A 24,687-nucleotide genomic window follows, 5' to 3' on the forward strand; every position below is an offset into this window, starting at 1 on the left:
TGAAAATGAATGTGCACTCAAGATACTAATGTGGCCATGATGTAAAAAGGAGTGGGCATTAAAGCTCTGGTGTGCATTCATTTTCAATAATTCAGTAGCACAGAGTCAGTTGTTCTGGTTGCCACATACACATGTCTATGTAATGGGTTTATCTCAAGAAATTTTTTCAGGTTTACATGCCTAAACTGCTGTTGTGTGTAGTTTAAAACATCTTTATTATTGCAGACCAGAATATCACAGAGAGGCTCTTTTGACTGTGGCACTTTATTATTTAATTTTTTTTTGTGTGTGTTTATGATTTTATTTAGCTTTACTGTAATTCTGCACCCAAGTGTTAAAGTTTTAATACAAGATGCACTTACTTGAAACAACACTGTGTAAGATATTAAAACTATTTAAGTTATTTAACTTTTTAATTATAAATAAATTAAAAACAAGTGAAAAAAAATTCTGCCATTGATGTGAGACAAAGTACAAAAAAAGTTGAATAAGACTAATTAAAAACATTATTACCATGCATTAGTTATTTAGGAAGATGAATAAGTTTCAGTGAAACATGAACAAAAATAGTTAGTGCACCTTTAATGGTAGCTAAAGGATGAATAGTTGAGACAATATGTTTCTGCACCACAAACATAACCAATTCTAAAGGTAAAATAATTAGTTTTTTTTTTTTTTTTAACTGTCTATAAAATGTCATTCACTAAGAGATACTTTAATTCTGTCACTGAATGCCAATTAGCTCTTCCCATGCACTCACAGAAGTCTTGAATGACAGTTTTACAGGCCCAACCGCCAACATATGCTGTAAATAGATGTCTATGAATCACTAACATCTTCGAGCGTTTCCTGTTACCTCATTCTAAGTTTCTTTAGCTCTGCTCACGCAAAACCTCACCAATAATATGTCAAAGTTCTTCCTTGCCTTTTTTGCGCTCGATTAAAGTGGGATTTCAACAATCCCCTTCAATCTCATAATATGTAAAACCATGGAGAACTTCCTCCTCCTGCTTATCATTTGGCTCAGGGGCGTATTGTTCCACCTCACACAGTTCCGGCAATAATACATATCTCTAGCGCATATCACTTTCTTCTTATTAGATAAGGGAGCTTCATATTCCTCCTCCTGCCAGTATCTCTAAGCAGAGTGAGTTCTTCCCAGATGTCAGCTGTCCTACAGGTAACATTTAGCTAGCAAAACTCACAAAACTCTGTATTGACTCATCCATTTCCCTCTGTAAAGATGTCAGTGGTTGGTGATGCATGTAATTTTATGGCTATAGAAATAAAACACTTTATAATAGTGTACACTAGTGTTCATTAGCAAAGTCTCCACTGCTTGCACACTTCTCAGAAATGATCAAATATATGCAAATGATAAACATTCCAACATAAATTATTTTAAAGTATATTAAAGTAGAAAACCTGTTATTTGAAATTGTAATAATATTTCACAATATTAGTGTTTTTACTGTATTTTTATCATCAAATAAATGCAGCCATGAGCATAAGAAACTTCTTTAAAAAACATTATAAATCTTACTGAACTCAAATTTTGAACGGTAGTGTTTATGTAATTCTTTGTAATTATTATTTATATTTTTATTATTTCATTTTTATGTTAATTTATTTATTTATTTTTTTATTATGTTTATTTTTTATTTTTTTTTGCAGCATACAGGAGTTTGGGGTCGAAAGAAGGCTGCATTCATTTGATCCAAAAATACCGTAAAAACAGTAGTATTGTGAAATAAGTTCTAATATGTTGATTTGGTGTTTAAGAAACAATTATTATTTTATTATTATTATTATGTTGAAAACAGTGCATAATATTTTTGTGGTTTTTTTCCTTTTTTAGAATTCTTTGATTAATATAAAGTTCAAAAGTATTCAAATAGAAATCTTTTTAACATTATGAATGTCTTTACTGTCACTTTTGATCAATTTAATGCATCCTTGCTGAATAAAAAAATTAATTTCATTTAAATAAATAAAACTTACAGACTTTTGAACAGCATAAACTGTAAAGTCTGGGTTATGAAACCAGTTGCAAACCACTCATCTAGACTTTTACAAAATGATCATAATTTATTTGATTAGGGATCATCTGACAAATCAGAAAATATGGATTTGCAAATGCCACTGAGACATTCCTGTTTATCAAAGCTGGGTTTCTCTACTAATTTTTTTGTATCTCCCTGTTTTGAAGATATTTTGAAATGGTTCATTCGTGATTTGTGCGGTAGACAAGAAACATGAGGCTTAGTTGCCAAGGCTGCGTGGTCTAGGAGGGTGGATGATAAATATAGCTCTCAGTCCAATAGGGATGACATCTGACCCCAAACTCCTGGCTCATCGTGCTCAGCCTTGCCGAACAGCGCTGCATAGCTGGCTAATTGAATGTTAACAGTGGCTTTTCACACCAGCAAGGCAAGAGATCTAAACCTGAAGCATGCAGAGAAAAACGGATTGGTTTAATGTAATCTCCTGGAGGGTGTTTTTCCTGTCACACTCGACTGGTGTAATCCAGTGTTTGGTTTCCTTTCTTCCAGAGCCAAAATTGCAAATGAAAGTGCAAAATAGTCACACGCTTAAAAGAGTGTTTTTAACCAGTGATGCTGCCTCTAAATATCTGCAGCATATTTTTTTTTTTTCTTGTATGCTGCACATATTGAGCATTCACACTTTTGGTGTTAAAGTAAACGTGGGTGTTTTTACCAGATGGATTTAATCTGGTGCTGCACATTGTACTTTGGTGTTCGATCAACAAATGTAGGATGCAGAAAATGCTAATTCAGGCATCACTATTGCTCAAAGTGAACAAAGCTCTGAACCTGAGAATTTAACTTCTGTGTGTAACTTCTGTTCTGCACCGTTTGTGCTACAGACATGAATGGTACATTATGAGTGTGAATTTGAATTGACCACAATAACACTGAATGGGAATTTACAATCGAATGACAGAAAGAAGAATCTGTCTGTCCATCCCTGTCTAATCTATCTTTCATTATCTATCTATCTGTCATTCTTTCTATTGTCCTGTCATTCTGTCGTTCCTTCAATATTTCCCAATTAACACTCCCATCGCTTTACATTGACAGACCTGAGGCAAATCTAGAATCCAGAATATCATAGTCTTGGTGGTTGGCTCTGTTGACTTCTCCTGGGCCAGTTTTTTGACTCTCTTGACTCCTTTCCTCTGCTTGAAGTTATTCTAGTCCTTTCAATCAGTTGCTTTAGAAATGGAGTTAGATCTCTCGTTAATGAATTTCTATTGACTGCCCGTGTTCTCTGCCAATTGGAGCTCTTTTTTTTTCATGAACAAGGGAGACGGACTGATTTGCTCTAGATTAGAGATCTAACTCCATTTCATGCCCCAGACGGTCAAGTAAAGACAGACAGTATTTTACTTTGAATGGTTTTGTACCTGTTTGTTATTATCTGGGGATCTCATCTTCAAGAATTATTTGACTTTTCCTTCAGAGACAAATGCAAAGGTCTTCTTCTTGCACAGAGCAAAACACAACCTATTACTGCAGAGATGAGCTGTGATACTTGTCTGGGTGTTGCTGCTGTTGAGCTGGTGTATTTGGAAAGGTTAGTTGTCTCTTAGAAGAGATATGGTTGCTTTTAAAGCCGTAGAATGACAGTGAGCACTAAATTATGTGCTTTTTTTGTTGGGGTCAAGGTTTTATTGTCTGCAGCTCTGGTAAACCAGGTACAACATGTGCAATTGAAAGTCTTAAAATCCCCATAAGATTGGAGTTTTGAGGATTTTTATAGGCTATCTATATGCTAGTGTACTTCTAAGCGTTGATAAAATTAGGTTTTAGCAGATAAATTAATTTCTCTTAGAGGAAAACTAAATTTAAAATAAGAATGATATTTATAAAATATATCTTAATACAAAGTTTTATATATATATATATATATATATATAAGTAGTATAGTATATATATGATTATTATATTTAAGGATTTTTAAATCGGATAAGTGTTTTATGCTCATCAAGGCTGCAGTTATTTAATGAAAAATACATTAAAATTGAAAAATTTTAACAATTTAATATAATGGTTTTCTATTTTAATATACTTTAAAATATAATCTATTTTTGTGGTGGCAAAGCTAAATGTTCATCCACCATTACTCCAGTTTTCAGTGTCACATGATCCTTCAGAAATCATTCTAATATGCTGATTTATTATCAATATTGGAAACAGTTGTGCTGCTTAATATTTTTTAAGCATTTATATATATAAAGAACAGCATTTATTCAAATTAGAAATCTTTTGTAACAATATAATTCATTACTATCACCTTTTATCAATTTAATATATCCTTGCTGAAAAAAAGTAACATTTCTTTAAAAATAAATAAACAAACAAACAAATAAATAAATAAATAAATATGAGTCCCAAACGGACAGGCACAATTCAGGAGAAAGATACACACTCACACACAGACACACACAAATTTCGAATGCTTATTAATGCCTATAGAAGCATGAAGTTTATTATTAAGAAGTGGAAGGCATTTGGTACAACACAGACCCTTCCTGGATCAGGACGTGGCTTTAAACTGGATGAAAGAGTCAGGAGGAAACTGGTCAGAGAGGCGACCAAGAGGCCTACAGCAACTCTGAAGCAGTTGCAGGAATACAGTATATGACAAAGAGTGGTCATTGTGTGCATTTGACAACAGTATCACAAATTCTCCACTAATGTGGCTTGTATGGGAGGATTGCAAGAAAAATCCACTCCGCAAGAAAGGCCACAAGCAGTCAGACTGAGCTTTGCCAAAACGCACCATGAAGATTACGAGGCAGATGAGACTAAAATTGAATTATTTGGCCTCAACACCAAACGATATGTCTGGCGGAAATCCAATAAAGCTCACCATCCAAATAACAGCATTCCTCCAGTAAAGAGATGAGTAATATCCTGTTCTGGGGTGTTTCTCTGCAGCAGGGACCAGCACACTTGTCAGGACAGAAGGAAAAATGGATGGGGCCAAATACTGTCAAATTCTTGAGAAAAACCTGCTGTCTTCTGCCAGAAAGTAGTCAGTGGGAAGAAGAACCTTTCAACATGACAATGACCCAAAAGCACACAGCAAAACTGAGCACACAGTGGTTGAAGGAGAAAAAGCTGAATGTCCTTGCATGGCCTCATCAGAGCCCAGTCTTAAACCTCATTGAAAACCTGTGGAATGACTTGGAGACTGCAGTCCACAAACGCTCACCATCAAATTGAACTGAACTTGAGCAGTTGTACAAAGAAGAGTGTGCAAGAGTATTGCAGTCTAAATGTGCAAAGTTAGTAGAGATAGAGACATATCCCAACAGACTAAAGGCTGTAATTAAAGCAAAAGGTGGTTCAACAAAATACTGACACAAGGGGGTGATCCTCAGTGGTTCTGTGTTTTTTTTTTTTCATGACATTTTGGTGTTATATCTTTCACTTAGATGTTATAACCAGCACTGAGTAAATATAGCTGGATAAAACAAAAATTGTGGCCTTCTTCATTTCAGGGAGCAAAGAAATGTGATTATTTTAAAGGGGGTGATTCTTTTCTATATCCACTGTATGTATGTACAGTATGTATATATATGTATATGCAAAATTATAGAATATTTGTCTATATAATATACAAAACTACCTCACAAAACTTTAAAACTACCTTTATATAAAAAAAAAAACTACCTGAGATTTTTTTTTTTTTTACACTCCCAATCCATCCAGCCAATTGACCCAACCAACTCCTGATTTTTAGCTTGCTCTCTATTTTGATCTGTTTATGACCACTGTTAGATACAAGCGTAACAGCATATACACATGTGAACATTGAAGCAGGTGGATGTTCACCATCATTCTGGTTTAATGTTTTCATTCAGCCTGCATCAGCGTGATGCTGGGCACAAACTCGTAAATCTGGAGCTGAATGTGAGATACGTGGACATAATCACTTGAATTTCTCTGTATTTTGCGGGAAGACATATATCCCGGTTGGCACAGCTGAATGCACTCGGCCAGAAACAGTTTCAGAATGAGCATCAAGCCACTATCGGAGACCCAGAACATCCACCCTATCATTACCACAAAGAATTACAGTGTTGGAGTCAGTCTGCCTCCAGGACATTACAACTGTGAAGTTAACCCACATAGACCAGCTGTATTGTACTTCTTATAATGCACTACCTGACAAAATTTGGTACATGCTTGACGAAACTTAGCTTTCTTGTGGTCTTAAGAACAGCTTATGCTTATGCTAGTTTTGTGGACAAATATAAATCGTGCCTATGTATGAATTTCAGTGAACCTGTTTTTAGTGGCCTTTTGTTTTGGAAAGGAAAATGGTCCAGAGCACAACAACTCCTTCTATTTCATAAGCTAGCCTCTTTTTTTATTATTATTATTAAAAATAGTTTTTGAAATGGATAAGTTGGACTGGATAAGTAAAACAAGTGGCCGGCAAACAGGTATGGAAGCGTATTCTTCCTCAGTTTAGTGAGATTAATCTTAATGTGAGATTAAGTTGTAATTTGAACACAGTTCAAAGTTAAAGTTGGAGCTGTGAGAAATACCGTTCAGATAAAATGGCTTAGTGATGAGATATAAAAATTCCAAATTAAGAGCAATAAAGTTATAATATGAAATATTTGAAATGAAATGGCTCTATTAGTGAGAGGTGAAGTCATATTGTGAGTTCTAAAGTCACATTGTGTGAGATTTAAATCAAAACTGTGAGACATAAAGTAAAAATTGTAAGATATAATGTCACAATGATGAAATAAATTTGCAGTTGTGAGAAATAAGATGTAGATTATCACGTCTCCATTCTGAGATAAAGTCATTATTGAGGGATATAATGCTAATCATGAGAAATATTATTCAGATATGATACTTCTCAATTATAAGATGTAAAGTTCCAAGTAACAGCTTTAAAGTTAATTGTAATATTAATTGTAATATTGTCAAGTTTTAAAATATGAAATAGTTAATAATTATCAGATTTAAACTCATTGTCAGTTATGAGTTAAAGTTTATTGTGATATTGGTTGTGATATTGTCAAGTTTTAAAGTCACAATTATGAGAAATAAAGTTGCAATTGTGAGAAATAAGATTTAGAGAAGATAGGTCTTAATTATGAGAAGATTATAATAAATAGATATAAAATATGTATATGTCTCAATTATAGGATCTAGAGTCCTAATTGAGAGATATATTGCTACAATTATGAGAAATAAAACATTTTTCTTTTCTCTGCATTGGGAATGGGATTGTTTAAATTACCATTTAAAAAGCATTCTCATTAAGGTAGTCCACGTTTTTGAATGGCAGTTTATGTGTCTTCACAATATCCATTATTCATGATGCAATAATCCAGTCAATATCCTTGACTGGTTCTAACTCTAGACTGGGTTCCCAAAATATCATTTCTTTTCTCTGAAATATATGTACTGATGCGGTTACATGGCTTAAATAATCATACAGACAATAGCTACATGATATAGCGCAGAACACTCGATCATCTCAGGTTTATCCAAAGGTTATGGCGATCTGTCCCTACGGTGAATGATACAGGGCTTTATGAGTGTTTAGCATGCTCACGGTGACCAGGTGTTGCTAAGCAGAGATGATTAATGATATTAGCACACTGTGTGGAAACTTCAACACCTCATTTAATTTTCAACACACGCTGACAGTTGCCCATTCATAATTGAATCAGTAATTACTTAACTGTGATTAAATCTGAGTGGGAAGGATTTGAGAGATCGGCTTTTGAACGGGAATGTTTGGCATGTCAAGTGGCAATTTTGGACACGTCAGTTGCTTAAAGAGAGTGTGTCAGCTGTGGAACACTAAAGTGCTCGATAATTAGGACTGTCAGGCGTAATCGTTGGCCGAGTCAAAACACATTCATTTCTGTTTTGCTCGGGTTAGCTGTTAGGCCTTACAGCTGATGTATTCAGTCGTGAAGTGAACTAAATGAAGTGTTATGTTTAATCAGAGAGTGTTTCAGAGTTTACGGTACACACACATCCCGCGAACGCTGAGTTTGTAATTGTAGGCGGACTCCTCATGAATATTTGATGTACATTTAAAATGTCTGTGTCAGGCTAACATGGTCTGTGCTTTGTCAACATGGATGCTATCTTGCTGAGAAAAACTTGTTGTGCGGTTGCCATCATATTCATTATTTGATGTTTATGTATTGACTAGGGCAGTGGTTCCCAATCCTGGTCCTGGAGAACCCCCAACACTGCACATTTAAGATGTTTTCTAATCAAGCACACCTGATTCAACCCAATCAGCTCATTAGTAAAGACTCCAAGATCTCAAATGTGTGTTTCAGATAAAAGAGACACCAAAAACGTGCAGTGTTGGGGGTTCTCCTGGACCAGGGTTGGGAACCACTGGCCTAGGGTATGAAAACATCAAAGATGTGTGAGAGTTGACTTGTGGTTGTAAGATCTGGTACAGGAATCTGGTACAGGAGAAAGTCATGGATTTTTTTGAAAGTAACATTTTTATAGCAAATATACAATATGGTTAATGTTTTTCTTTTTATTTTTTGTTTAATATGCTGCTGTTTAACAGTTTGGAGTAAGAATCAAGACATTTATAACAGTAAAGGTGTTTAAATTGTTACAAAAGATTTCTATTTTGAATAAATGCTGTTCTTTTAAACTTTCTATTCATAAATGTAGGCGTTCTCAACCCTGGACCTCGATGTCTACTTTCCTGCAGAGTTTACCTCCAATCCTAATCAAACAATCCTGAACAAGCTAATCAAGATCTTCAGGATTGCTAGAAAGTTATGGGCAGGTGAGTTTGATCAAGGTTGAAGGTAAACTCTGCAGGAAAGTGGATCTAGAGGGCCAGAGTTAAGAACCCCTGCACTAAAGAATCCTGTTTTTTTTTTTTTTATGGTTTTCACAAAAATACAAAGATGCACAACATTGATATTAATAAGAAATGTTTCTTAAAGGGTTACTCCACCCCAAAATGAAAATTTTGTCATTAATTACTTACCCCCATGTCGTTCCAAACCCATAAAGGCTTCGTTCATCTTTGGAACACAATTTTAGATATTTTGGATGAAAACAGGGAGGTTTGTGACTGTCTCATAGACTACCAAGTAAAATACAATGTCAAGGTCAAGAAAAGTATGAAAAGCATTGTCAGAATAGTCCATCTGCCATCAGTGATTCAACCGTAACGTTATGAAGTTTTTTGGATACTTTTTGTACACGAAGAAAACAAAAATAACGACTTTATTCAATAATTCCTCTCCTCTGTGTCTCTCCAAATGACACAGAAGAGAGTACGCCGCCTGCGTACAGTTCAGAATTGCCAAAATGGCACTACGCTGATTTGGAGAGACACAGAGGAGAGGAATTGTTGAATAAAGTCATTATTTTTGTTTTCTTCGTGTACACAAAGTATTCTCATCGCTTCATAATGTTACGGTTCCACCACTAATGGCAGATGGACTATTCTGATGATGCTTTGCAGACTTTCCTGGACCTTGACACTGTTATTTATTTGGCAGTCTATGGGAGAGTCTAACGTTTTCATCCATAATATCTTAAATTGTGTTCCGAAGATGAACGAAGCTTTTACGGTTTTGGAACGACATGGGGGTAAGTGATTAATGACAAAATTTTCATTTTGAGGTGGACTATCCCTTTAAGCAGCAAATCAGCATATTAAATGATCATGTGACACTGAAGACTTGAGTAATATCTATAAACAAGGACTAATATGTATAGCATCTTTCCCTTCTCAGATTATATAATCTTTTCATGCAAAAAGGATAACTGGATGCCATTTATTAGATTATAAACTTGTTGGTTTAAAGATGCAAGACATTTTTAGCTTGAGTTATTTTTTTCCTGGTAGTTGTCATGGATACGACACCTAGTGGTGTGGAGGCAGCATCACCCAAAAACAAAGTTTTTAGTTTGTAGCCGTTTGTAGAAATGCACATTTTGTTATTTGAAGTCATTTTAATTGTCCAGTTTCAAATAGCAAAAATGGACCTTTTACATGCTGCATATCTTACATATCATATGATTTTACAGGACCTATTCATTTCGTTTTGTAAAACCTTTTTAATAAGGAACAAATTACTGAGTGCAGATAAACTCGTTAATTTCGTTTTGTAAAACCTTTTTTTTTTTTTTTTTTTTTTTGCAGTGATGCTATTGAAGGAGCTTTTTTGTTTCCCCAAAGAATCTTTCAGTGAACAGTTCTTACAAGACCTTTTTATTCTGAGCTTAAAATACATTTTAATAACATACGGTAAATAATATTTTCAACTATAAAGAAGAAAAGGTTCCATGGATGTTAAAGGTTCTTCACTGAACCATAGATGACAATAAAAAACCTTTATTTTTTTAATTGTGTGGAAGATAGATTTTGGGTTGTGTAGAGGAACTATTTTTTAACTGTTCTTTAGATGTTCAGTTTTTTGTTGGTGTAATGGTTTTTAAGAACCTTTTTTTTTATTGGTGTTTTGATTGTTTTTTTAGGTTTATTAATTGTATATTAGTTGCCAATAAAGAACCTTCATTTTTAAGAGTGTACTGTTTTCTTAAATAGCATGCATGCATGCATGCAGTATACGGTATATGCTATGCTGCAAGCAGTACATTAGCAGTCATTTCTACACATTGCCCTTGTGTTTATGTGATGGTGTACTCGTCATGCTGTGAAGGATTCTAGGATGACGTGCTCCTAATTGTGATTGTACAACCGCTGCTATTCATAGCTGAATTTTGCTAAGTTTAAAGTGATATTGTGTTTCAGTGCCAGGGAAACAGGATTGTATCAGATTTGCAGGGCAAAAATAGACATGTTTGAGGAAGCTGTATTTTGGGCTCTCTAAATTCTGTCCTCCTGTACCTAATCGTCCTTTTTATCTCCAGCAAGATTTCCGCGAGAAAGAGAGAGAGAGTGTAAGCGGTGATGTCCTGGCACTGGAGCCTCAGGAGGGGAGGAAAAACTCAGCATCAGCAGTCGTGAAAACAGCTGTTTGCTGTTTTTCCTCTGATCTTTTCCATGCTGTTGCTGTTTAATCTTTCGTCCTGTTTCTGCTCGATGTTCTCCATGAACTTCTGGCAAACCTCCTTGACCCCTTTCCAGACCGTCATCTAGGCCAGGCAGCCTCGTTCTTGCCCAGGGGACATCTGTCTAAGACTTTCTATAATGGGAAAATTAAAGGGAAAGTGAGCTCTCCTGGATAATGTCTGAACGATATGCACAAATTTATGCTGCCTAGTAAAAAAAAGTGATGCTGCCTTGTTACATTTCCTTATCCTTTTCGGAGCAAATTTTACTGTTTGTGTAGCAGTTTTATGGTTTCATGTTTCAAACCAAACTTATCAGCATCCTCCTCATGTAGATAATGAGGCTTTTGCTCTTGCAACTGTTTTTTCTTTCTTTCTCACTAACTGCTGATCACTGCTTTATAACTGAATAACACTAATAAACAGCAGAATGAACGAGAAACTAAGAACCATTGGAGAGATAATAGGCATTGTCATCAAACAAATCTGCTTCATGCCCTCCTTGTGCACCTGGGGTCTGCCAGTGCCAAAATGTGGACATTTACCAGTGGGCTGGGTCGATGTGGATCAGTCCCGGAAGCACGGTTTGTCCTGAGGGGCTGACAAATAAGGGATGATGGAAAGGGTTTGTGGGTAGGGTGTGTGTGTTTGAGTCTCTCATCTGATCAGGCTCTTATGAGAAATCCCATATCAGTCTGATATGTCAATAAAACATTATAGAGAGTCATGATAGAGATAATGTACAATGTTTTGATCATCATGAGAACTGATGTGTTTTGGCAATTTTTTAATTTAACACAAGCCACATTGAGAGAAATGTTTTCTATGTAATACATTAACATAATTAGTAAAATGTAACATTTTATTTATGAATATTTAATTCATAATTAAAGTTCTTTATTATAAATTTTAATTAAGAATGTATTTATTATTTGTCATATTTATATGGAGCCCCTAATGAGACATGGTGATAGAAAAAAATATATATTACAAGGGAGGAAGACATATATTTCAGTACTTTTGCATTTTCTCAATGTTTTGCATTCCTCCAAGAAACTTCACAAAACCTTTATTATCCTTCTTCTGTGAAACACTAAAGGACATTTTTGATCTTGGAGATGCTTTGTTCATGCAGCAAAAAGATTAATAAGTAAGATTTTTTTTTTCTAAAAATAATCATCATTAGTTGAATTTATTTAAATTTACATTTAATTATTAATTAACATTTTATTATTATTATTATTATTATTTTATTATTATTATTATTATTATTATTATTATTATTATTATTATTATTATATTTAAATGGAGCTCCTCATGGGGCATGGTGATGAAAAAAAAATTATAAGAGAGCAAAAAAAAAGTTTAAATGTTTTTGCTAATATTTTGCATTTCCCAAGTAATTTTGCATTTGCTTACAAAAACTTTATTTTACTTCTGTGTAAGAAGTAGTAAAATAAAGAAAGTGTTTTTGCTCATGCAATAAAAGTGGGTGATTTTTGTGAAAGGGTTGAATTGTAATTGGTGACATGACATAGTATGTCATTTAGCAATTTTTAAATTTAAAACAAACATGAATGTTTTAAGCAATAAATAAGCATAATCAAAAATGTCATTTTATTAACTTTATTATTTTATTTAATTATTGTATTTATGTATATATTTATTTCCGTAACGGACAACCTTGAGTGGCTTATACAGCACTCCTGTAGCTCAAACAGTGAATCATGATGCTAGCAACACCATGGGTTAGATTGCCAGGGAATGTTCAGACAGTTCAGACAGTTTCAGTCTGGTGATGCTGTAGACAGGATACAAGTGCAGAACATCAACACTGCTGTAAAAACAAATATTGGTTTAATTTACGCCACCTGCAGATCGGTCTCCTGTGAAGGGATGGACCATGATGTGAATTTGAATGTGCCTTATGATGATTGCATTTTCTCTCTCTCTTGTTGTGTTGTCAGTGGCTAATCCTAAATGCAGAGTGCGCCTCAGAGAAATGTTTATTGCACCAGGAACCTTTCAAAAACATCAGAGAATGCAATTTCAAAAGTGTCGCTGTCTGCATGTAAAGGTGTAAATAATTGTTCATTGGCTGTTTCATGCTTCACTGTCCAAAAACTATATTCTGCTTTGGATGTTATTGGTGTAGTTGGCTGCACTTTTTGCATATTTTTCTCCGTTTGAGTTATAAAAGAGCTTGATGTACCTGCTTTAAAAAATATATAGTAACTTTCAGAACTCTGATCTTCCTTTCTAGTCAAGAATGAGCATTTATTGAATCTAAATGGCAAAAAAGTATTTTTTTCTCTTTCTCTGTTTTCTTTTCTATCAAGAATGACTTGATTAGACTTGTCCAATTTTAACCATACTTAGAACAGCCTGAAAAGCCCCCCCCCCCCCTTTTTGTCAGAGAAAAAAAAAGTTTAATTATATGTCATATATAATCAAGTCAAAATAAGTCATTAAGGAAAAGGGTTGCCTCAGATTTATTTCAGAAAGTAATGAACAATTTATTTTAATAAAATAAATTTATATAAATATTTTCTTAATATAATATTTTATACATATTTTTTTTAAATGTGAAAATAAAAACATTTTTAAGTAAATCCTAACAATAACTCCTACTGTTTCACATACATTAATTTTACACATGCACACAGACATTATGTGTGTGTGTCTGTGTGTGTGTGTGTGTGTGTGTAGCAACAAAAATGTAATCTTTGCAAAAGCCTAGAAACACCTATGTTCTAATTCTTATGAATTATGTTGTAGTTTAACTCTTTATTTGACTGTTAAATTTCCATTTGTCATTGACTAATATAACTTTATAAATATACTGTATTATTATATTAACTTTATTTTATTCTCTTTATATTGCATTTAAACAATAATATATACGACGGCGTTTTAGTGCCACATTAAAACATTTTTTTTCAATCTTAGATTACAAGATTAAAAGCATAATATTTTGAGAAAAAAGTCAAAACTATGAGCATAAAGTCAAAGCAATACGAGAATAAAGTCAAAATATTTTGAGAATAAAGTCATAATATAAAGTCAAAATTACAATACTTTATTTTCATTATTTTGACATTATTCTCAAAATATTTTGACTTTATTCACTTAATTTCGACTTTATTCTCAAAATATTTGACTTTATTCTTATAATTTTGACTTTAATCTTGTAATCTTCTTCTTCTTCTTCTTCTTCTTCTTATTATTATTATTAACATGGCAGTAAAACGCCATTGTAAATATGAGTGGTATGTAGTTGTGAATTTAGCGAATGTAGTGTATTTTTATACAAATTTTTTTTTAGCAGTCAGATCTAATAATGGCCAGGAAAGTAAAAAGAAAATCACAGTTGTTGGAAATGCAAAGTCAAACTGAGTGTGATGCATTGTGGAATATAGTATTTCACAATCTGTACACCTTCACTAATGTCATCCAGGAATTGCATGCATATAGAAAATGTGCATATTGTGCACAGTATGCATACTGTAAAAAATCATATGAGTAATATCATACTATGCCATTCCAAACATACTTATAGTGTTTCCACGCAGACATTTATGAGTTACATCTTAACCATGACCACCCTTGTATATGAGTTAAACCTCATGCAATGTGTAGGTGGACAGCGGTGATTATGGCTGCTGCAGTACTGCGGTGTGTGTGAGTGTTTATGAGAAGCACGTCACCTTTATAGTGTTCTACAATTCTTTGATGGTATATTCTGCTAATAAACATGGGTAATGGGTTGTGTTAGGGGTCTTTTTGAGCCCCAAGGGCATCAGAGATGAGCTTTGAAGCCTTGCAAATTGATATACGCATGCACTTTTCCAAACTAATTTACACAGTTACATTAAATGCGACTGCAAAATAGATTCTGAGCAAGCACTGGTCATTAAATCAGCATAATCATATTCACACAAACTGCCATTCTCTTTCTCACACACACACACATATTGAGTTGTTAAGTGTCTGACTGACGTTGGTGTTTGTTGCAGGTATGGAGACATGGTTCCAAACACCATCGCCGGAAAGATCTTCGGCTCTATCTGCTCTCTCAGTGGCGTGCTGGTTATCGCCCTCCCTGTACCTGTCATCGTGTCCAACTTCAGCCGAATCTACCATCAGAACCAGAGAGCTGACAAGATGCGAGCCCAGCAGGTACTAAAGAACCTCTTCATCTCAATCTAGATTTGTTCCGGGTATGCTTATGGTTTTAGTTCATCCACAAATAAGTCATTGCCAAATAAGTTTTTCTATTAGAAATATGTCATGGCAAATCTAGAGTCAAGTCAAGTCACGTTTATTTATATAGCACTTTATGCAATACAGATTGTGTCAAAGCAGCTTTACAGTGTCAAACACGAAAACAGTTTGTCAATAATGCAAGAGGACAATAACAAAACAGTACAATTTTCAGTTAAAGTCAGTTAATTGATAATTCAGTGATGTCTTCATCCAGTTCAGATCCCTTCCAACAGACAAAACGAGGATGGTGTGGTGTGGAAGACTAGAAAATGATCCGAGATATCATCACTCTGCTGCAGAATTTCAATGTCATTAGCATCAATTCAGTGTGACAGTATTAAATCTAAACTATGATTATGACAATGAGTAGGTCCTGGCACGTGTTGTCTAACCCCATTAGAGTTTAGAATATCTTTGAATTCTGATTGCAATGCGAATATTACAATCACAAAAAAAAAAAAAAAAAAAAAAACACCTTATCTGCAGCCAGCACTAACTCAGATAGAAAATCACCAAATTCTTTTATACATTTTTATGGTGCCCTGGGGGCCTGTATACAGTAGCCAGTACAAACGATTTATCATTAACACTTATTTCTCTAAATAATTTTATATGAACCACCATTACTTCAAATAACTTGATTACTTGATTGGATGCTTTGTTTTAACCTGTTAACTTTTTTGATTTTAGGGTTAAGGTTTTTAATTTTATTTATCACAGCCTGAAAATGAGACACTTTGTGAAATGTTTTTGCCTAAGAAAGAATGTAATATTTCGGTTTAGTCATTTAATTTTCCAGTCATTAAGTGAAATGGTTGACTCAAATGTATTTTGTAAAAAATCAACCTTTTAAAATATTTGGATTAAATATGTTCATATTTTCAAAATATTAAAATTTTGTAAAACAAATGTATTTTTTTATTGTATTGTATATATTATAATACATACTATTATATATATTATACACATTATAAATATATTAATTATGGTATATAAAGAGATTATATTATAACAAATATAACAATCAAAAGAAAATATATAATTAAAAAATACAAATGAAAACAAAACATTTCAGTACGTTTTAAAAGGTTTATTATTTACTAAATAAATTGTAGCCATCACTTTCACTTAATGACTGAAAAATTAAATGATTAGGCTAAATAACTTAATTCTTTCTGACAAAAAATAAATTCTCACATTTCACTGCTGGTTATATATGCTCTATATAATCGTGTATGTGACGAATAAAAATCTTGAATCTTGTATATATATTGTTTTTTGTTTCGGGTTGTGATATTTAATTTTGATTAAGATGAATTTTGGAATAAAATAAATCATGCTGTTTCAAAAGAAATCTATAGGACACACACACACACACCCACACACGCACACACACACACACACACACACACACACATACACACATCCACACACACACACACACACACACACACACACACATATATATATATATATATATATAAATTTATATAATACTTCAATTCTATAGTAAAAAAAACAAAAAACATTTGATTGTTATATTTCCATTTGTCATTGATTATCAATGTGGGTTGTCTGCTAAAGATTAACTGGTTAAAAATAAATAAATAAATAATGTTGTCAGAGCGTTTGTTTTTGATGCAATGAACTGTCTCGAGTTTAACCAATTAATGCATCCCTTTTCTCGTTCTTCTTTGCAATAGTAACCAAAAGGCCAAAAATAGCATTAAGCAATCCTTGATGTAAATGAACAGCATCACTAGTATCATTACTACTCTGAGTTGCTGACAGGATCGATTCAAATAAATTCTCTTTTATTTTACAGAAAGTCCGTCTTGCCAGGATTCGCTTGGCCAAGAAGGGAACCACCAATGCCTTCCTACAATACAAAGAAGAAGGAGGATTTCATGTGAGACTTTTTCATGAGTAGTTTTGCTTTTCATTAAGGCATGTGTTTGTGACCCATATGACTTTCTTGCTTCAAAACAAAAGGGGGAGGACAGCAGTGATTATTGATTACTGTCTTGCTCCAAAGAACCCAAAATACCATAAAAGTAGTCAGTGCAAACTGTGGCTTTGTGTCTGTTATGCTCACTAAGGCTGCGTGTATTTGATACAAATTATACTGTTGTGAAAAAAAAAAAAAAAAAAAAAAAAAACTACAATTTAAAAGAAGTTAGATGATTAAGAAACATTTATTATTATTATCAATGTTGAAAGCAGTTGTAATGCTTAATATTTTTGTGGGAACTGATTTTTTTCTTCTTTAAGGAACAGAAATGTAAAAGAACAGCATTTATTTGACACAGAAATGTTACTTGTGTAACATTATAAATGTCAGTTTTGATTAATTTAATGCAGCCTTGCTGAATAAAACTATTCAATTCTATTCAACTTTTGAACCACAGTATACACACACTAAAATTAAAATCTGTCTGTTGTACATCATTAAAGTAAATTTGTATATAAATAAACAGACCAGGGTAGAATAAAATTTCAGTCTGTTCCAAAACACAAAGCTATCATATAACTTCCAAATCAGTACACAAATCATATGGACTACTTTTATGATACTTTTATGTCCTTTTTGGAGCACCCATCGTTTGTTTAAATTCTTCACAATATCTCTTTTTATGTTCATTGTAAGAAAGAAAATCATACAAGTTTGGTACAATGTGAGGGTGAGTAAATGACATACCTTTCATTTTGGTGTGAACTATATTTGTAACTATATTTAACTAACAATATATTTAAATTATCTGTAGACCTGAAGTCTTTATCAGTCTCCCAGGCTGCTTCACAGGATTTGACAAAGTTTGCCTGACATCAAATCTCTAAAAGATACACAGAGTTTTGTAACATAAGGGGAATCTTTCAGCACAGACATTAAACATCTGACTGTGAGTCTAGGGAGAAATAGACAGTAATGTTTGTGTGTATTCTGGGAAGTCGTATTGTTGAGAAGAAATCATTAAGTGTTCTCTCAACTACAGTTAGTACTGTGTCTGCTTACACAGAGTGTAATAGATGCTGTAATAATTCTCCAGCAGAAATTATTGAAATGGGATCTGCCATAATAAGATGGTTTTCTGTTTAAAGACTAACATGAGCATCTCGCTTGACAGCAATTTTAAGAATGAAAACCATCAAAACAATTCATGCACATTTCTAGCCAAGTTGGTGAAGCTTTTAATCTTAAATGCACACATTTTGTTCAATAGATACTCAAAGGGACAGTTTGTGCATGTTCCAACTTTCACAGCTCAGAACTGCAACAGAAATCTAATTTCTCAGATTTAAAAAGCATAAAACTATAAAAGTTTAATACAACACATTAAATCACAGTCAAACCCAGCAACAAGATCATCTCAGCTCCAGCATAGAAGTATTCATATTCACAGCATGACACAAAGGGTCATTAAAGTACAGCACACCAGCTCATAAAGAGTACAGTATATTATTTGGCTGCCAGCGTGCTGCTAAGCACAGAACAGATTTCTGAGATATTAATGATCATACAGTCTTTTCGATCTCATCAAGCAGTTTTACAGTATGTGTAAAGGTCAGTCATTTGGCCTCTGAGAATGTGTCAGTCCCACAAGTGCCTTGCAATAACAGCTTTTTCATATGGCTGCTGACATTCAGAGTCAGCTAAATGCGGTTTCAGGGCTGTGCCCAGGGCGCCGCATCCTTGCTGTGAGGAAATAGCAATTAACAACATAGGGAATGTAGGACAGGTGATGCTGGACAGGTGGGATGCACGGCAGTAATTACAGCGACCCTTTAAGGCGAGTCGGTTCACTTGACACTCATCTTGGTAAAACCCCCAGGAAGCTTTTTTTCAAGGGGTCAGGTTCAGGTTAGCATGGTTCGGTTAGCCTCCTGCTGGTAGATGCCGTAACTACACCATCTGGAGGCCCGTAAGAACCAAAGATCCAGGAAAATGTAGCTTTGACCTGGTCCTCCTTCTTGGGTCGTTTCATGATGTGCTTTACCTCATGAAGTCATTTATCACAGTATGATTCAGCTGATATTTCAGATTTTTTTTCTCTTTCCAGCATGTGGGTATGCTGAAAGAAAAGCATTTACTCACCTTCATGTCATTGAGGAAACTTTATGACTTTTTTCCTTCTGCTGAATAGAAAATATATGTATATTTTTTTAAGAATGTTGATAACCGTTTCGGTTTGCATTGACTTCCATAGTATTTTTGGTTCATACAGTCGAAGTCAATGGGAACCAAAACTGCTACCAACATTCTGCAAAATATCATCTTTTGTGTTCATGTATGCATTTATTTTCTTCTGCTGAACAAAAAATATATTTTGAAGAATGTCAACAGCCAAACAATTTCGGTTTTGTATTTTTTTTTTTACCAACATTCTTCAGAATATCTTATTTTGTGTTCCTGTATGCATTTATTTCTTCTGCTGAATACAGAAATGGATATTTTGAAGAATTTTGACAATCAAACAGTTTTGGTTCCCGTTGACATCCATAGTATTTTCAGTCCATACAATGGAAGTCAATGGGGACTGAAAATGTTTTGTTATCATCATTCTTCAAAATGTCTTCTTTTGTGTTCCTGTATGCAATTTTTTTTTTTCTGCTGAACAAACAAGACAATATTTTGAAGAATTTTGGTAACCAAACAATTTTGGTTCCCATTCCATAGTATTTTTTTGTCCATACAATGGAAGTAAATGGGAACTGAAACTGTGGAGTTACCAACATTCTTCAAAATTTCTTCTTTTATGTTCCACAAAAGAAAGAAAGTCTTACAGGTTTGGAATGACTTGAGTGGAATAAATGATGACAGAATTTTGCCGTGAAGTATCTCTTAAACATTCTCAAATAGCATTTTCTCTGCTGCATTAAGTGATATTAAGTACAATGATTATTCCAATGGAAACAATCTCTTGCCCTTTTCCAATCACTGCCTTCATGAGGAAGCCCTGGTTATCATTATTCTGTGGTAATTGCCATTGCAGGGAAAACAAACCTGTTTAAATGTCTGTTTCTCTTTGTGGTTTTATGTAATTATTGCACTCGTTGCAGTTCCTCAAACTCTTGGGTGTGTTTACTGTGCATGTCGTTGATTGTGTTGCTCTTGTAATACATTCTGAATATAGAGTCTACGGTTAAAGGCGGAAAATGAAGATATACAGTGTAAATAACAGCGTATGGATTTTCCCATTTGTTTAACACAAATTCAAATTTGCTTAAAGACTAAAAAAGTATCAAAGCAAGTATATATCATATATCAAATATCTAAACTTTCTTAAATCAAGATAAAGATAACATTTTCATAAAACAAGAAAAAAAAATGTGCAATAAGGAAATGTGTTTGTATCATATACATACAGTACCTGTAAATGCTTTTAATGTGCATTTGTTGGGGATTGTTTAAGTATGCACTTTGCACAATAGTGGTGTTGTCTTAGTAAGAACCTCTAATAAAACAAGTTTAACCTTAAAAGTACTATTTACTTATAGGTATTTATAATCAATTTATTTAAAGCTAGGTATAAGTGGGATAGTTCACCCAAAAAGAAAAGTTCTGTCATTACTTACCCTCATTTTGTTCCAAATGTGTACACTTTTATTTAATGTGTTATTGTCCAAGCTGTTTTTCCATAAAATCAAAGTCAATGTTGACCACTTCTGTCAGATAACTAATCTAGATACCTTATTTTATGTTCTACTGTTTCTTGAAAGTAAGATTTACAACTAGCAGGATTTTTTGAAGTATGTTGTGGCGTGTCTGTCTTGAAATCCTATCTGCCGCAGACTCATGGCCTGTCAGTTTATAAGATGATAACTACAGGGATTAAAGCAGAGCTCTGTTCCATCAACACACCTTTTCCCACTGCTGAAATCCATCTTCACCATGCAGGAAAAGTAGCTGTATTCAAAGCGGGGCAAAAAAACATAGCATTTTTCATCTACTCTGAAACCTTATTTTAAAACAATGTTATTTTACTATTATTGAGGTACTATCATAGCTTTTGTTTGTTGTTTGAGCTGGCACGGTGCTGCTTTGTGTACAGAAATTCACCAACAGAATTTCTGCTGTTCCTCAAGTGCCACCTCCTGTCAAAGAATGAACTTGCATTTCAGCATCACAGATCAAAGAAAAAATCTGATGATCTTTTACATGGCGAACGCGCAGTGTTATAAAACACTGAACTGGTCGATGGAAAATAAGCTAATGTGCGCTCTAAAATCTAAACCATTCGGATAATAAGATATCTAGAATTATTCTCATATTTTGAAGTGCCCATGATACAATACTGTTCATGTTCATTACCATTGTTACACTGGCACAGCGCATCATCAAAGAGCACACAAAATGCCGAATTAAACAGATAAGACACGATCCAGCAACTGCCATTTCAATTTTCAAAATGCACCCTTATCTTGCTCACTTTCTTTTATCTTTTTCCACCTCTCTTCACCAGTTGTATAGTGCCACCTCTTCATTATCAAACACACATGACTGATAAATGGAAACTTCATCAAAATTATTATTACCAAGCATTACTGTCTGACATGAGGGCCCCCTGGTAGCCACGGGGCCCTATGCAACAGCTTATACCGCTTATTAGGTGATTTCAGTGATTCAAAGCAAGAGAGAGAGATTCAATCTGCATCTTTACTAATGCAGCAGGTAGAGTTCTTCAGAATCTTCTCAGGTAGTGAAACCCACAATAATCCAATATTTACAATCCCCGAGTGAGGGGTATTTTTTTCATCGTGGATCTATAAACCCATTACTAACAGGCCTGCAGTGCTATTTATAACTCTTCAGCCTATTCTGGCTTTGAATTTCTACTTAGGTCTTACTTTTGTGTCTGCACACCGTCATTCAGCACTCAAGAGTCTTTGCTAAGGTCATTAGCAAATGTTTGTGTGCTTTATGTATGATTTACCTGTTATAAATTATAAATTATACTTGCCTTAGTAAGTGGCACTGAATTTAATAGTGCATTTTCAATAACAACAACAATAATAATTATAATAATGTATGGACTGAAATGTTCAAAATTATAGAACAAAAATAATCCTTCATGCAAAATAGTATTTTATTTAGTTGTGCTTAATAAGTATTATCATTATTATTATTAACAATAATTAATATAAAGTTAATAAATACAATAATAATAATTAAGTACAATTTATTATGATTATTATTAGTATTATTATTAATCATAATTATACTTGCATTAGTAAGGACCACTAAATATAGTATTTTATTTTCTTTATTAATAATACTAATAAATTTTAAATAGCATTATTAAACTTAATCCTGTATTTATGTAACTCATCATGCACCATTTGACTTTGACCAGTAAGCAACCACTCATCAACAACCAAGCAACTACCCTGAATATTCCAGCATCGTCATCATCATTAAAAAATCATTTTTAAAAAGTTATGATTTTTGTTATGATTTACAAAAGACAGTGGGCTGCTAGGTTTCTTGATCCTATCTAACCCTGGAGCTTTTAGAATCCTGCATTTTAACACATAGGTTTTTCTTTTTTCTTTTTTTTCTTTTTTTTTTTTTACACCAGTACAGCCTGTATAGATGCTAATCATGGGTAGTTTTTTCCATCCAATGGCTGTATCTCTTGTCTCCACTGAGAAAATTGTGTCGTTAATGTGACGTCCCTATCAGCGCTTTTTTAACAATGGAATTGTCAGTGATTGATGGTTTAATACCCTCTGAGGTTCCTCCGCAGGGAGGCAAATCTCCTTTCCTGATGGAGTGTTCAGGAAGAGAGTATTACTGCCTGTGTATTTGACTGAAATGTATTTATTTGGAATTTATTGCTGCCGTACCTGTGATTCACTTTGGGTTCCTCGGTCAAACAGGAAATAGGTTAAGACAAATTGAGATTCTTTAATTTTCTCATTTCACACTGCACCGAAGGACGTATCGCATTCGGCATGTTGCTCTCTTGTTGTTGTGTGTCAAGATAACGTAGTGGATCCTTTATTGAAACAGCTCTCTAGAATTTGTTTGCTCACACACTTGTGCTTTGGGGCATTTTTAAATGTAGTTCCCGTGTTGGATTATATGGGAGTGAAATGCTTTGTATTATGATCCTGGTTGTCTCAGTTCCAGATCCGTCCTGTTGGGCCACAAAAGGATTGAAGCATTTTAGTTTTTCCATCTAAGAAGAGGAATTGCTTTTTGCTCCCACTCGTGTCCTACATGATCAAACTTTCTCAGATGTTTTCGCCGGTGTAGCTGCATTCTGCTCGGCACTTTTAGTTTAGTAAAAACAAACCTAATAGTGTTTCGGTCCAGTTATTGGTGATCTTATCTGTCCCGGCTCCCTAAGTCATCCTTGGTTTCGGCTGATGGGTCATTTCTTGCGCGGCAGACAGAGCTGTCCTTGCTCCTTCCTGGCTGTCAAAGTCACTCCGAATGACCCGTCTTCTCTTTTCTCGATAAGATCGGCTGCTTTTAAAGGCCTCCGATGGGCTGCTTCTAGATGGCGGCCAGAATAGCGATAAACCACCTTGACTTGGGCTACAAAGTGCTCGGGGGCCAGATGGTATCGGGAAGCATAAAAGGGAGACGCTGGGACTGTTTCTTGAGAGGCTTGTACTTTGGGACATGACATCCTTGCTTGTGATCGTTTTACAACGAGAGGTTAAAGAGGTTACCGGATACGAGCGCGTGGCATCAAGGGCAGCGGTCTGTCTCGAGAGGTAGTTGTGTGGTGAAGCAAGGTCAAATCACAGGTGACATAAGGGCAATGATGCTTTTAACCCTCAGTGAGCCAGTGCAATGTTGAAAGTAGTTAAATTATGTATTTTTTCCAGTAATTCTGGGATAAAACTACACAGAACAGCAACTCACGTTCTGAAATGTATCATAGCAACAAGATTGGCAGGAACAGAATTTGAATCTCCCAGCATACCAAAGTCACACAACATGGTCACTGACTACTCACTACATTGCTGACTGTTCTTCATCATATTAGGCACGTCTTTCATGTACATATTTTATCTGTTTTTGTTGTTGTTGTTTTTTACTGTAGTAACCTTTTTTCTCAGTGATGTTGTGTGGTGGTTTCAGATCTAGTTTAAAAACCACTAAAATAAATCGGAAATCAGAGAGAAATTTACAGATACATATCTGTAAATAAAATTACCAATATCACACACACACACACACACACACACACACACACACACACACACACACACACACACACACACACACACACACACCTTTCAAAAGTAGCCAACACGATTTTTAAGAAAGTAATACTTTTATTCAGCAAGGATGCATTCAGTTGATACAAATTATTTAAAAAGACAGCAAATA

At 34.3% G+C, this 24,687-nt stretch overlaps 1 protein-coding gene across 1 annotated transcript in view; it reads left to right on the plus strand.

Annotated features, from left to right (window-relative positions):
- Positions 1-24,687, plus strand: part of LOC109071283 (potassium voltage-gated channel subfamily D member 1-like) — a 54,473-nt gene that overhangs the window by 25,168 nt on the left and 4,618 nt on the right. Inside the window, exons 3-4 of the mRNA XM_042761752.1 lie at positions 15,092-15,254; positions 17,167-17,250. Coding sequence (XP_042617686.1) covers positions 15,092-15,254; positions 17,167-17,250 — 247 coding nt within the window. The remainder of the gene's footprint in view (positions 1-15,091; positions 15,255-17,166; positions 17,251-24,687) is intronic.

The sequence above is a fragment of the Cyprinus carpio genome, chromosome A8 (assembly GCF_018340385.1).
Source record: "Cyprinus carpio isolate SPL01 chromosome A8, ASM1834038v1, whole genome shotgun sequence".
NCBI classification, from domain to species: Eukaryota; Metazoa; Chordata; class Actinopteri; order Cypriniformes; family Cyprinidae; genus Cyprinus; species Cyprinus carpio.